Source organism: Zootoca vivipara, chromosome 2 (genome assembly GCF_963506605.1).
Source record: "Zootoca vivipara chromosome 2, rZooViv1.1, whole genome shotgun sequence".
NCBI classification, from domain to species: Eukaryota; Metazoa; Chordata; class Lepidosauria; order Squamata; family Lacertidae; genus Zootoca; species Zootoca vivipara.
The window spans coordinates 46,392,036-46,408,325 of record NC_083277.1 but is presented as its reverse complement, the minus strand read 5'-3'; the positions used below and the strand labels follow the sequence as shown (position 1 = coordinate 46,408,325).

The 16,290-nt window shown below is 42.8% G+C and overlaps 1 protein-coding gene across 1 annotated transcript in view; it reads right to left on the bottom strand.

The window, feature by feature from the left end:
- The window catches only part of WNT7A (Wnt family member 7A), a 64,329-nt gene that overhangs the window by 19,033 nt on the left and 29,006 nt on the right, over nucleotides 1–16,290 (bottom strand). Inside the window, exon 3 of the mRNA XM_035106293.2 lies at nucleotides 9,108–9,379. Within this exon, the coding sequence (XP_034962184.1) occupies nucleotides 9,108–9,379 (272 nt within the window). The remainder of the gene's footprint in view (nucleotides 1–9,107; nucleotides 9,380–16,290) is intronic.

The following is a 16,290-nucleotide window of genomic DNA, read 5'->3' as shown; positions in this document are numbered from 1 at the left end:
AAGAATGTACCTCCAGAACGAATTAAGTTCTTAACCCGAGGTACCACTGTAGAGTCATTTTGAAATTCTTTGAAAGTCAGTCCATTTCTTTGATCTTTAGGTTTACCCAGTGCTTTTTTTCCTATCAAAAAGGTGCCGGTAGTCACCATGAAGTTGTTACAGTAACTGCCACACTTTTAACCAGTGCTTTTCTTCTAGAACAAAGGTTGCCAGTACTTACATACCCTTGAGTGCCGCGAGAAAAAAAGGCATGAGGTTTACCTTGTCCTTTTTATCTTGATTTGTGCTGCTGCTGCTACTACTACTAAGACTTGTGAAGCTAAATTGCACAGGAGTCCTCATCTTGACCCACAGGTTTATAGAGCAGAGAAATGTAACCTGACTTGGTCAGCGGAGCATGAGACTCTTAATCTCAGGGCCATGGGCTTGAGCCCCACGTTGGGCAAAAGATTCCTGCATTGCAGGGAGTTGGACTAGATGACCCTCATGGCCCCTTCTATAATTCCATGGCAAAACACGTTCAAGTTCTAATTCAAGGGTGGAGGCAACGGGCAGATAATTTTTTAGCATGGATCTAGTGAAAAGAAGGCTACTGCCCTGGACTCCCTTCAGGAGGAAGGGTGGAATATAAATTGGAAAAAGAAATGGAAGAGGAGGAGTCGGGGGGGGGTGATATACTGAAATTCAAATTTTCACGAGCAAAAATATCCAAAGAGAGTAAGTAGAGGAAGGCCTGTAGCTCAGTGTCAGGTTTCATGCCTTGCATGCAAAAGGTCCTCAGTTCAATCTATGGCACCTCCAGGTACGACTGGGAAAGACTTCTATTTGAAACCCTGGTGAGCATCTCTGTCAGTTGAACAGGTAATACCGAGCTTTGGTCTACTCCAGTATGAGGCTGCTTCCATGTTCAGCCGCTCTCACACAATTGTTTAAAAATCAAGATTCTTCCATTGACCTTGCCTTTTCCATCTCCTTTCAAATCAGTTCCTATTTCGGCGTGCTCATTTTGTAACTTATGATCTCATCTCGAACAGCTATGTAAGACTTCATTCTTTGTTGTATTTGCTCCAAACTCTTTTATACCACAGATTTCAACTCGAGTGCTGAAGGAAAAGCAAAGTGCTCCCTGTGTAGGACATGATAGGATTACTAAGTCGGCACACCTATGTCCCTCTGTTGAAGAGGCACATCAAATAAAAAGCCACCTTGATATGCCCTTGGTTGCAGGAGCCTTCTAATGCAGCCTGTGTCATGATTTATAACAATGACTCATAACACGGTGTTATATTTAATATGATGTAATGCTGATGCAAAATGCCATTCAGTGAATTTCAATGTCACGAAAGAGAGAGCGGGAGCACAATTCAATCATTTGCTTTGCACTCGGAACCAATATGTTGTTCCTTGAATGGTATTGGCTCTTTCTTACACCCTATCTTATTCTACAGTAACACCGTCTGAAAAATGCATTTCTGTTTTTCTCTAATAAATGACAGACTTTCCCCGCTACACTCACATGGCCTCAGTAAAAAGGAAGTTAAATTTGCTAAAGCTAATGCATGAGCATTTCTCAACCACAGCATGACTTTCAAACAACCACCTTGTGGCAGAGAACCTCTTCATCACCCATCATTCTACTCCACTGCCATTTACCGTATATGTTCCCATAAAATACCCCAACCCAAGGAGGCTGACAATTTTTTATAAAAAAAATACAGAAAATAATGGATTCATGTTACAACATCAGCAAAAAAAAACCCATAATAAAACTATATAAAATTATAAAAGAGGAGATTTTTTAAAAAATCAGAAAAATGGCAACTAATTAAAAACAAGATTATTACATTTTTTTAAAAATACAAAGCATAGCAAAGAGCAACAGAGAATCATGAGGTGGTATCCAACTTTCTGAGAGAAGATCCACCGAAATCAACAGACATGACTTAAGTCTATTGGTTTCAGTTTGTCTGCTCCAAGCATGGCTGCTGGATATAGTCCACGGTCATTCTGCTATCTTGGAGTTTGCTTATAATAAAGTTTTGGTGTTATGTTAATGATGAGCTTTGTGTTCACATGCTCCACCTGCCCTCACTCAATTAACTAGCTAAGGTAAAGTTAAAGGGACCCCTGACCATTAGGTCCAGTCGTGACCGACTCTGGGGTTGCGTGCTCATCTCGCATTATTGGCCGAGGGAGCCGGTGTATAGCTTCCAGGTCATGTGGCCAGCATGACAAAGCCACTTCTGGCAAACCAGAGCAGCACATGGAAACGCCGTTTACCTTCCCGCTGTAGCGGTTCCTATTTATCTACTTGCATTTTGATGTGTTTTCGAACTGCTAGGTTGCCAGGAGCTGGGACCGAGCAACGGGAGCTCACCCCGTCACAGGGATTCGAACCACCGACCTTCTGATCAGCAAGCCCTAGGCTCAGTGGTTTAACCACAGCTACTTTCTCTTTAATGTAAATCATAGCTTCCCATTACATTCCAACGAGGCTTTGTGCTAAAGCGTGCTAATCATTCCTCAGCATCTATGAAATTATATTAAAAGTGCTTTAAAGACATCTTATGATATTAGAGTCACTCTGATGAAGTACTCCCAAATATCAATGTTGATGTTGAACACATTTCCCTATGTGTTATAAGTTAAATATGTTGTAAGGGAGCACTCCTAAACTTTTGGGAAGGGCAGGTAGGACAATGTTGGATACTGAGATCTCCATTTCCATGGTCATAAATGGAAGCCCACAGTTGGATGGAAAGGTCCAAGGATGAAGGTCTGCCCAGTGTGGAGCCAGAAAGTCCCACATTTACTGATCCAGCCTTGGAGTTCCACTGACTCCAAAGCTCCCTACATCTCCAGAACCAGGAAGGGGGAAAATAACAATAAAAACAAAAGCGTCCACCTCACCATCTGCTGTAGTCTGTGCAAGTCCAGTCCTCTGCTGTGGACTTTATTCTGCCAGCCTATATAAAACTGTTTAGTCTAATAATCAAGAATTTGGTAGATGTTCTAGGATATTGGTCTTCTGGTGGATTATAATAAAGTTATACTGTGTTTTTTTATTAAGTAGATTTTGCAAGTATGAGGTCAACTCCACGTATTAGGTGTCCCCTAGCAAACGCTTAAATTATGTGAGGATATATTTATACCACATGAAATAGCATCATTCAACACTTCTATCAATTTCTCCACCTCTCTGTAGACCTTCAGTAATACCATCCGGTCCAGTGTTGGACTACAACACCAATAGATTGACAACAACTCCAAACAGTTCAGCAGTTCTACCCAAGGCATGCAGGAAAATATCTCCACATCAAAACAGTTTCTTTGCCTGCTGCGGAAATGACAGGTGGACGAAGTCACCACATACCCTATCCCTTCAGATAATACCCTCAATAAAATGAAAGCTTTCATTATCAGATTGTTGGGTGCATACGGAGTGCCTAAGAGCCAGTTCTGCCATGATGTTTTACATCTCCAGGATGCCTTTGGAATGGATCCTCTGAACACTTTTTCATGAGAATGGGCTGGGCATACATCATATTCAAATGTAATACCCTGAGCTGAAGCTCCCCCCACCCACCACCCATTTCTTGTTTGAAGAGCTATTTCATTGAAGGAGCTCTGAAACCACCCATTTCCAAAACTGAATTGGAATCTATATGAATACAGTGGTACCTCGGTTTATGAACACAATTGGTTCCGGAACTGAAGCGTTCATAAACTGAAGCGAACTTTCCCATTGAAAGTAATGGAAAGTGGATTAATCCGTTCCAGACAGTCCGCGGAGTAACCGTTCATAAACGGAAGCGAACTTTCCCATTGAAAGTAATGGAAAGTGGATTAATCCGTTCCAGACGGGTCCGCGGAGTACTTAAACTGAAACGTTCATAAACTGAAACATGGGTGTAATTGGTTCCGGAAGTCTGTTCATAAACTGAAGCGTTCATAAACTGAAGCGAACTTTCCCATTAAAAGTAATGGAAAGTGAATTAATCCGTTCCAGATGGGTCCGCGGCGTTCATAAACCGAAAATTCATAAACCGAGGTGTTCATAAACCGAGGTTCCACTGTAGTCCCATCAGCTAATCTGTGGATTCACAATGCTACACTAAAACTTGCACTAGCTAACAGAAACAACAATAGGTCTGTTTACACAACTCCACTGCCGCCACCACAATAGATTAGCAAATGCATGACAGGAAGTGAAATTGTCTTCACTGGTGCATTGCCAATGCACTTGTTAACTATGTCCACTAGTGACTGCACATTCATCAATAGAATGAAAAGTTCCCCTATATATGGTGTATGCCTGTGACTTTTTTTTACACTATTAGCAAATGTGTGCACTGGGGCATGTGACCAGCTGGTACAAAACCATATGGAGCACAGCCAGCTGATACAGTACTGCTCCCTCGTCACATGTTCACTGAATCTGTGAGTGAGAATGATGTGTACAGTCTTTATGATCAACTCTGGTGTGCAAGATTAGGGAAGAGCACACCATGATACTTTGCACACACATATTTATAAAGAATCACTTGTTCCACTTAACTCTGACTCTGAATGCCCTAGGTCAAATGCATGTGGAGCCTTCTCATTCATTTCTGGGAAATTCTACTTGCCTACATAAATATTCTTTAGCAAACATATGTTACACTCCATGGATCACAGAATAAAACCTAGAGCACAAAGGAGGCACATCAACATTCACACGTAGAGAAACTGATATATGCAACATAAATAAGCCCTTTTAAATTCAATTTGTAACTTGATTTTAGCTACATTTTCAGCTTTGAATATGACATCATTTGTGGAGGTAGGATAGTGAAGATCTCAAGTGCCTTGAAATGCATCGTCCTGTCATCCAAAATATCATTGTTGCATGATCCTACCCTGAGACATCATGCAGGGACAGCCATTGGGTGAGAGTGTGTGGATGATGCTAAAGCTATAGTTCAGAAGGACGTGTGGATCCAGAATTGGCCTCCACAGCAGGGCTGGCTCTAGGGGTAGGCTGGGTGGCGCGGGACGCCAGGGCATGGGGCCGGCAGGGGGGAGCCGTGCAGCTACCCACCAGCCACAGCAAGAAACGGGGCAGGGCGGGGGCGCCGGAGCGATCTCTGCACCACGGCGCCCAGGCGCCCGACATGATTAAGACAGCCCTGCTCCACAGTCACTTACGGACTCACTGCTAAAACTGTGTTTGTGGAAGACAATCTTACTCATCTACGAGTGATCACCAAAGAAGAAGAAGAAGATAGTTTAGATGAAACAGAGATGGGGGAACACTTCCTGTCACCGCCAGCAGCATCGCATTCAAAGTCATTTTGAGTTCCGTGATATTTTGCTTCCATATTTCACAAACCAGGTGGAACACAATCATTAATGTACAAAGCTGGAAATACATGCACATCTCCTTCACCCCCAGTGTTTACTTTATTAAGTAATTTGTGCCAACCACAAAAGAATATCTGCACACCATTTTAAAGGCATTGTTTTCTTGCCAATTGGGGTGGCGGGGGGGGGGAATTACCCAGGTGCCATATAGTAGTATGGTTTAATTGCTAGATTTAATTATGTTTAATTGGTGCAACAGACGTGGCCCTTCAGATTCACAAATGACACAGGCAGACTAGGATGAGTCTTCACACTTCAAAGAGTTTAAAACCAGGTTCCTGATCCAATGTTCAGGAGCAGTTATTAAAACTACTTCAAACCAGGAGAACCACAAATGTGGTAAATGAAAACGCTTAAAATGCATTCAGATTTTGCCTTTGGAACCAGCTTTCAGGGAGATTAGCTCCGAATACAAAGGTCAGACCAAGGGGTTTGGGCCACAGAAATAAGTCTATAATTCAAGCCCCCTTTGTGCTGGGTGTATCTCTGTGTGTGGATTGGATGGAGGTGGGCATTTGCAAAGTCCTGCTGACTTTCACCCTGTTCCACCCGCTGAACATGCAGATGGGTGGAAGTACCACTGGTGGGATCCCTGTGAGTGATAGCCTGCAGAAAAAAAAAAACAGGGTGCTGCAAGGGTGAGATGGGACTGGAAGAATGGAAGCTGCAGCCACACCCTCTTTTTCCTAACAAAATAAAAAAAGTCCTTCCAGTAGCACCTTAGAGACCAACTAAGTTTGTCATTGGTATCAGCTTTTGTGTGCATGCACACTTCTTCAGATACACTGGCTTGCCAGAGGGACATCACAATTTACATAAGATAGGACTTTGCCCTGGGTTGCCCACTTCTGAACTAGGGACAGAAACAAACAAGAGGTTTCTGGGCAAGTACAGATACTGACCTGAGAATGTGCATGTTTCCCAGAGAATCTGTAAAATACAGTCAACATATGCACATTCCCTAAGGCAGTGATGGCGAACCTATGACACGCGTGTCAGATGTGACACGCAGAGCCCTCACTGCTGGCACACGCCCCATCGGCCCATTCATGCTGCTGTTGTCCGTCCCCCCCCCCCCATTTGTTCTCCTGCTCCTCCTACAGCTTGTCTGTTGCTGGTAGCCAGAGATTGGTTTTTTAAACCCTTTCTGTGCTGTTTTTTTCTGGCGCTTTGGCAGACTATGATTGGGTGTAACAGCATTCATTTTTTAACCCGTTCTGTGCTGGGTTTTTTGCGCTTTGGCAGACTATGTCAGTGCTGTGTGTTAGTTCCAGCGAAGGTATTATTCATCATTTATTTTTGTTCTCTTTCCCCCCAAAAAAGCGCAGCAGCTTTGGGGCATCCCCCCCAAAAAAGCAAAGCAACTTTTGCACCCCCCAAAAAAACCTCCAAAGGTTAGCAGCTCCCCCCAAAAAGGTCAACAACTCTGGGCACTTTGTGATAAATAAGGGGTTTTTGGTTTGGTTTGGTTAAATAATTAGTTTTTGGTTTATTAAATACAGTTATATATTACAATTATACATTTTTGTTATTTAAACTATAAATATCGCGAAATTATGGGGTTTTTTTCTCGAAGTGACACACCACCCGAGTTATGCTTGGGTTTTTGGTGAATTTTGACACACCAAGCTCAAAAGGTTGCCCATTACTGCCCTAAGGCCTGTTGCTGATGATGGATCTTGCTTGGAGAATGTACAAAAACCTGTTGGCATATGACATTACTCAAGGCCTATTGTAGACTAAGCAGTTATACTGAACAGGAAATGTGTGTGTTACATGTACGTGATCCATGAGATGGTGGTGTGTGTCCACAATGACCAGTTGTTATGCACATTAACCACTCTCCTCACAGCATCTCTAACATACACATGGGTGTAGAGAGAGAGAAATGTGAGGTCATATGGAAATGAAATTGGGGGGGGGAGTCTTGTAGCAAATGCATTAAAACTGAAATATAAACACAGTGACCATTTACAACAGCAGCAATTGACTAAACAAACATCTTAGCACTGCTTGATTCATGAGCTTTCCCATGTGCTTCCGTTCCACATTTTGCTGTTGGGAGTTGAATCCTATACATGCCTACTCAGGAGTAGCTGAACTACGTGGCTGCAGAATTGCAAACTGAGGGTCCCAACCCTTTATTTTACCACATTAGCAGCATTAGTGATTGAAAGCTATTTGCACTGCAGCCTCATCCATTCAGTTTTGAATCCCTTCCAGATGAGGCGAGGGGGAAAAAAGCACAAAGTAAATACTGTCAGTGACAAAAGAGTCAAATGAGGGTAAGGCTTTCCTGAATAGTATTTAGCTCTCTGAAATTTATCAGAGCTATTATGTATAGAATCGGTTAAGCAGCAATATCCATCATTAGTAAAATTGTTTTCTGAAATCTAACATTTTGTAAACAGCAAATCCAACTCCTTGTCAGCTGTAATACAGCTCAGGCAACATATGCTAACTGTGGTGTTTTTTAAAAGGGTATAACTAATTTGGTGCCCTCCGGTGTTGTTGGACTCCAATTCCCATCAGTCCCAGATAGCATGGGAGATGATAGACATAGTGCAAGAGTATATGAAGGACACCATGTCAGATCCTCCAAGTGTCCCTATTTTCCAGGGACATCCCAAATTTACAGAAGCCATCCCGGTTTCTGATTTGATCCTGGAATGTCCCACTTTTCCTTAGGACATCCCTATTTTCATCAGAGAAATGTCAGAGGGTATGGAGTTATGCAACCCCCAAACCAAGGAGATCAATAACTATACAACCTTTAGAAGACATCTGAAGGTAGTCCTTTATATGGAAGTTTTTTCATGTTTAATGTTTTATCATGTTTTTATATATGTGGGAAACCACCCAGAGTAGCCAGGGCAACCCCATCAGATGGGTGGGGTATAAATAATAACTTTTTTGTTATTATTGTGGAATAGGACATCCCTATTTTCACTGGAGAAATGTTGAAGGGGATGCCATCTTGACCAACCTACATGGTCATTCAGGACCCCTTTCAGTCCTGTCCTGTCCTGTCTAAAGGTACCTGTCTATTTTCTAAAAATGCAGAGGTAGACATTTTTGCAAGCAAACGACATTGCAAAAATATGGGACTCACTCCTTCTAGAAAAGGCAATCTGGCAGAGTCAAAACCAAGAAGGATTCCTGCAACAGAGCTGCCTCTCACTCACCCCCAGGAAAAGAAGCAGTATTAGGACAGGAAGTAAGCATGCAATCAATCGGTTCTATGTGATCTGCTGTATTCAAATGTTACCAAAGCAGAGTAAGAATTGAGTTCTTACCACACCGGTATTGTGAAGGCTAGCCAAAGAAGCTGCCACATGGTGGGAGTTGACAGGCAATCTAGATTACAGCGTTCATCATTTCCCTCTGGCTATTTGTTGATCTACTTGCTTTCTATAAAAAGCAAGGGTGGACCTTTGTATACCCCAAATAAATAATGAGGCGGCCATATGCAATCCAGAAACTTTTAAATGCTAAAGCACAATTTGCTCCATTTCGTTCTTTCTTCCTATTTTATGACTGTAAAGCATCGAGATGCGGTAAACCTTTGACTGGCTGCTAGTCTTGTGAAGTGCAAGTTTGCATACCTTGTGGACCAGCAAGTGACATTGGCTTCAAAGCATATGCACATAAATGTTGCTGTAGACCTGAGGTGGCCATATTCAGAGGTGAGCAAAGGTGCCTACCTTTCGCCCCGCCTCGTTGTTGTGCAAATTCATGAGCGTCCTTGCATTCTGCTTAATCTCCCTTGCGTCCACAAACACTTTGGCGAATCCTATTCCATATCGGATGTCTGCAGAGCAGCCTCCCCATTTCCATCCTTCGTCTTTGTGGTACTGTCCCTGTTTTTCCTTGTCGCAGCCACAGTCGCTCAGGTTCCCCTGGGTGCAGGCAGCCGTGATTGCATGCGCCACTCCAGCAGCAATGATGGCGTAGGTGAATGCTGCTTCTCTACTACCTGAAATTAGGAGACATTTCTCAGTAAAGGATACAACATTCGGAAGAACAGGGTTGGGGAGGGGCGGGGGTGGGCTTGGGGGAAGAGGGTGAAAGAAACTGTGCAAGTCCGTGCAGTGGATATGCTTCAAGGTTATTATTAGACATGCTGTAAATATGCAGGCATAAGCATTTCTTGACATTTCAAAGTCCTGGTCTTTTGTTGATGTTCAGGCACTCCCAACAGAATCAATACACATGCTGTAGTGAAGGCAGTGCATTTTGCCATGTCCATAAAGGTAAAGTTTCCAAACCCAAAGCGAATCAATCAGTGCTTAATGATGCAGGTAAGACTGCTGTGTCAGAGTGCAACCTTGACTTCACCACGGCTTTCAAAAACCCAGCCACACAGCTTGTGCTATGTGTATTCAGGAAACCTTGATGGCGTCGACTTAACGTTGGTCATGGTGATGAAGTCCATCCCACAGAAATCCAGAGTGTGGATCACCACTTGCATGCTATTTGCCAAGTGTTGGTTGTGAAGGGCGCAGACCTCTCCGCCACACAGATCTGCACTAGGCAAGTCTAGGACAAACTTTCCGTGAAAATAATTCAAGCTGAATTTTAAATAATGAAGCTGAGTTATTAAATGGCCTCTGTTCTCTGCATCATCCTGTCATAGTGATTATGAAGGCTTTGGCAGCGATCACTAACGTCACAGAAGTGTGTTACGTTAAAAATGTGTGTCTGCACACAAAAATGAAAATCTAGTTTTCACAGCCAAACTAGTCAGGGAATTGTATTTGTTTGAACTTGGGGATCTCACAGAACTACAGGCCCCAGGGATTTCTTGAGTAAGATCACAACAGTAAAGTTTGGTGTCCAGTATATTTGGGGTTGTGGGTGTACACTTATTATTTTCTTTGTTTAAACCTTGGAGAAGTCCCAGGACTACCGTGTTTCTCCGAAAATAAGCCATACCCCCAAAATAAGCCATAGTGATAGGCAGTTTAACCTTGTAGGTTAAACTGTACCATACTTAATAAAAAAATAAGACATCCCCTGAAAATAAGCCACCGTGTGTTTTTTTTTTAGGAAAAATAAATATAAGACGGTGTCTTATTTTTGGAGAAACACGGTAGATTGGAGCCATGGGCTGCTATACCAAAATATAGACTAGGAGAGTATATTCTTCCGCTAAGAGTCCCTGAAGTCATTTTGGGCAAAAAGTTAAGGATAGCCAACTTTTGGTTTCAAAAATGCTAGTATCTGGGCAGTATCCAGGATAAGTCAGGGGCTATAACCTGGTAGACTGCGGCTAGAGCAGGACCAACAGCATAAGCTTCCTTTTTGCTCCTGTGCAAATATAGTGGCCTGAGCCTGCACTTCGGTTAGTGTGAACTCGACCTTCTTAACCATATGTGGTGCCGGGGTGCAAAGATCCGCCCGGTGCCCCCCCCCCCTGGTTGCCCAGAGTTGTCAACCTTTTTTAGAGGGGGGAACCCAAAGTTGTTGACCTTTCTTAAGGGCGGGCTGGCGAGGCGAGCACGGCAAAGTTGGCCTAGCCGGCCACCCTAACAACAGAGCAAGGCCAGGGAGCCTGGGGGGGGGGGCAAGCAGAACCCAGCGCAACAACAGTCAAGCCCGAGGTGGCGGTGACTAAGCGGACCCTGTGTGAGCAGCATGTGCTGGGCGGGCCTCTCAAGGGGCCACCAATCCCAGGCGCGCAGGAGGGCAGAGCCATCCGGCTGCTTCAGCACCTCGCTCGCCCGCAGCAGAAGAGCTGTGGCGCTCCAGCAGGCTCTGCTCTGCAGCAGCTGTCGGCTCTTCCCAATCCCCGGGCTCCAAATCTCGGCCCTGGACTCTTGGCCTGACATCCCTGAGAGCCCTGCACCTGGGTGCCCCACACCCCTAGCGCCTATGGGTAAGACAGCCCTGAGTGTGAAGGAGCTGCACAGGGATCTGGGTGTGGTAATACCACAGCAGCCATAGCCCAGTTGCCATATCGCTCTCCCATCACCCATCCCACCTTACAGAGAAGCTGTGGAGGAAGCACACCAGTTGATCTTACAGCAACATATGAAATGGAGCACTGGCTAGGCTGGACTTAACCTGACAACCACAGGCCATGTGTGTGTGAGTTACCCAGTTCAAGCATGCACACACAGTCAAAACAACTGTGTTGGCTTTAGTGAAAGTATGAGTTCTATATTCGGACAAAATCCGATAAGAAATAATCATAAATAGTCCTTGTTAGTCAAAGGCAGGAATCCCACCAAATTCTGTGGTACACAAACATGCACTGGCGTAAACCAAACGTCTCTGAATTCCTGCTTCAGGTACTATAAGATACTGACAAACGTTTCACAGTTTGGAGCATGGCTTCCAACTCATCTCCCTCAAGGACCTTGCCAAGACTATGAGGCACTTTGATGTTTTAAATGGAAGAGGGTGCTTCTAAAATACAGTGCTCCCAATTTCCATTTAGAACTCTGTCCGGTCTCCACCATAATAGCGCCTTCCAGCTGTTTTGGACCATAACTCCCATCAGCCCTAGGGAGTACTGTGCTGGCTTTGAAACCTCTCATGTCAGGGTGATGCACCCTGTAAAGGGTGATGTAGATTTGATGCCACTATATAAATAAATATTTTTCAACTTCTAAGACAGTAACTTCTGAATAAGACTATTGTGGTGAGATGTTTATCAGTATTAATATGAAACCTGGCTAATACACAAAAATGATTCAAATTGTGGGTTGATAGCCAACTAAGACATTCTCAGAGTAGCTCCAGTGAAAGCAATAGAGTTAAATTATTTGATTTCAATAGCTCTCCTCTGAATATGACTAACATTGGATATTTACATGCAGCCAAGGTATACAGTTTAGTCCAGCTAGGGTTGCCATATTTCAAAAAGTAAAAACCAGGACACCCCAGAAGTTAAATAAAAAAATTCCTTCAGTAGCACCTTAAAGACCAACTAAGTTTTTATTTTGGTATGAGCTTTCGTGTGCATGCACACGGCTACTGACCCCAGAAGTTGTTGAGTGTTTTATAGGAAGGCTCCCAAATTGTTGAGTCTTTTTTTTTTTTTAGGAAACTCCCAAAAGTTGCTAAGCAAGTTTTAACAAACATGCCGGAAAACCACAAATTTTCAATTGACTTGTCCTAAGATCCAGGACAAAGCACTACATTTCAAAAAATTTCCCCCCAGACGTCAAATCCACCTTTGAAATCCCAGCACAGTAATGTCCAGGAAAATCCAGACGTACCGTATATCAGCCCTAAGTCTTGCCATTTCTGGCCCGTATGGCTGAGCAAGCTATCTTCCCCATTCTAAGTTATTGCAAACTTTGAGGACCTAAAATGTTTTGGCACAAATGTGCTATGGTTGGTACTTGAAATTCTTTTCAAACGCTGACCTTAGATAAGTAAATCTTCATAGCTAAATAAAAAAATTCCTTCAGTAGCACCTTAAAGACCAACTAAGTTTTTATTTTGGTATGAGCTTTCGTCTGATGAAGTGTGCATGCACACGAAAGCTCATACCAAAATAAAAACTTAGTTGGTCTTTAAGGTGCTACTGAAGGAATTTTTTTATTTTGCTTCGACTCAGACCAACACGGCTACCTACCTGTAACTCTTCATAGCTACTTCACGATACAATCCCAAATCTCTGGTACCTGTACATTGTGATTTGTAGAACAAGCATATTTCTGATGTTTCTGTTTAAAAGAAGCACCAAACCAAAAAGAAAGACTCAGGCACTTTATTCTCAGCAGAATCACTCACCACAAGTGATCTATATATTAATGCTTGTCTCTTAGTGGTTCTTCTACTGAAAACATCTACTTCCTTATCATATGCCACAAATAGCTAGCAGCATAATGGATTCAAGGATGACATCAACAAATTCAGTTAATAGGTACCATCATGGCCACTTAGCTGCAGGATATGTATTAATAGAATTGTATACTATCCTTTTTAATGTTTAGTTGTAGTTTTTTATCATTTATATAACTGCATGTAAACATTCTTTAGTACTTTAGTAACATTAAACTTTCTAAGGGGCTCCTTTGTCATGAGAATAATTTATAATTTAAACAGCTCTGAATGTATGAATTTGTACCAGCATATTTCATTTTAGCAGGATGTCTTGCAGACTTTGCAGATTACAATTTAGAAGCTCAAGATTTTGCCACTTACATGGGCTGTGACCTTAACTTATTCGTAGTATTGGACAAACATCAAAATGTGCTTGATGTAAATCCTGTTTCTTATATCCTGTCCTTCCCACATCCCACCACAAAAGATGCAAGCAGCTCGTCTTGCCAAATGCAAGGTGGTTCTTTTGTTAGGAATTCAGAAACAATATAAAACACAAGTGAGTGAGAAGAAGGTTTTATTCCTAAACAGCAAGCGATATATACATATCAGGGCCGTGCAATCTAAAGCTACTTGGGGGAGTCACTTCACCACATCTTTGAGGGCTTCCAAGTGGCAGATAGAAGTGCACGCAGGGCCGTCTCGAGCAGGTCGGGCGCCCTGGCACTGAGGTGCGGAGATCGCTCTGGCGCCCCCGCCCTCGCAGCGCCCCCCCCCTGCCGGCCTGGTGCCCTGGCACCCCGCACCACCAGGACTGCACCTAGAGCCAGGCCTGAGTGCACGCCCTGGTATGTATATATTGCTTGCTGTTTAGGAATAAAATCTTCTTCTCACTCACTTGTGTTTTATATTACTTCTGAATTCCAAACCAAACCATTTGGCAAGACACAGCTTCTCAGCTAATTATGTCCCACCCAAAAGAATACAGTGAAGTGGAAGTACTGTAATAGTACTTCAGAGATAAGTAGACCAAACATCTTAAACTCTCTAGCAAAACTGGGATAAGCCAGTTCTAATGCTTGTGATGATGAAGCACTATTGAGGGGATGAAACTGAAGACTAATGCAAGAATCATTTGACTTCTGAATCGCAGCTGAAAACAGCACAAGCAATAGTAGCATATGCGTAATTATGGCTTCCTGCAATCATGACATGACTTTGTTTCTGCAGCAAAAGTATAGCAGCGTTTATTCTGTATGTATATCTACAAGATTTGTTATCTAACTATAGAAGAATGTCATTAATCCACTTAAACTCTTAGATGAAAATAATCAGATGAAAATTAAATGATGGAAGCTCCATTAAAAGCATCAGCTGATACCTTCAGAGCAAACTGAGAAAGTAGAATGTATGCTTGACTCCAATTAGGGACGGATAGATTCTGTCCTTTGAAAAGAATGGTAGAATCCTACACACTAAGGGTTGTAATCCTACCATGTCATACACAGAGTAGATCTATTGAAATCAGTGAACTTACACCAGTCTGATTATGATTTCGTAGGATGCAACCCTACATACATGCCACCTATCAAATCACACAGTAAAAACAATCAGAAACAAATAACAACAAATATTAAAAACTGCCTTTTTGGAATCACATGAGGCAACATGGGGTTTTATTTTTAATTTCTGAAAATGTGGCACCTGACTGCACCAAGTATTCAATGTAAGCACAGATGCCTAAGAAACAAACAGCTTCTCCTTAAGACTGGTAGTACTAGAAGCCAATCATGTTCATTCAATTCCTCTCTATAGCTTCAACAGCATGGATATTATCCTCTGAAACATCTACTCTTGGAGGTAGCTTCATTAACAGTGGAGCCTGGGACTTGCTTCTGAGTACACATGCATAGGTTTGAATGGTCATGCCTTTCCTTCTTCTGCCCAGTATCTCTTGGTGAGATGACTCTCCTGCTGTCCTCATCTAGCCTTTCCACGTGCCCTCTCGACTGTGCTCCCTCCCAACTCATGATTCTAACTCCACTCTTCTTTTCTGCCATCTTCTCGCCGTCAACATTGCCCTTGCTAAGATCACACTGAGGGGGCCCGATGTGACATCGCTCTGTACCCAACTCTGCATTCGGCCTCAACAATGGGGAGAGCAGCACCCTCAAAAGAAATGGAGGGGACCCAAAGAGCCTCGCCCCCCCCCCCCCGGAGCTGGCACCTATGGTAGTTATAGTCACTATTACTGTTATTATTAATGAATCCATTAACGAATGAGGCATCTTGATGAAATTTGCAATGTAATGGCACATATGAAACAGTTCCATATGTCAAAACAATTAAAAACAATTGCATACAGAACCACTAAAAAACAATTATACAGTGGTACCTCTACTTATGAATAACTCTACTTACGAATGTTTCTACTTACGAATGGAGCTCCATCCGCCATCTTGGATGCGGTTTAGATAGGATTTTTTCTACTTACGAATTTTTTCTCCCAATGCATTCCTATGGGATTCGACTTACAATTTTTTTCTACTTACAAATGTGTGTTTGGAACGCATAAAATTCGTAAGTAGAGGTACCACTGTACATGTAAAATTCATTTAAAATAACACATACTTAAAATCAATACAGATCCAGGACAGATACCAGTTGGGATAAAGATTTTCGAAGGCTTGGTTGTTGTTTTTATTTTGATTTCTGTGAACCACCCTGAGACCTCCGGGTATAGGGTGGTATGTAAATTCAGTAAACAACAACAACAACAACAACAACAACCATTTTTAGCAGGTGCTGAAAGGCAATAGAAGAGGCACCTGTCTGATGTGCAATTGGAGGGAGGCCTGATCCAGACATTGTGTGAAACAGACCTGTTATGATACCGTAATATCTGCAAGATGCCCTTTCCTGCAGAACACAGTGATCAGCTGGATATGCAGGGGGCTAAACTATATTTTAAGCATCCTGGTACCAAGCTGATTGGCTTTTATACTCCAATACCAGCACCTTGAACCTAACCATCAGCTAACTGGCAGCCAGTGCAGCTCCATCAGCAGTGGCGGAAGTCAAGTGAGCAGTGAGCAATCAATATGCAAC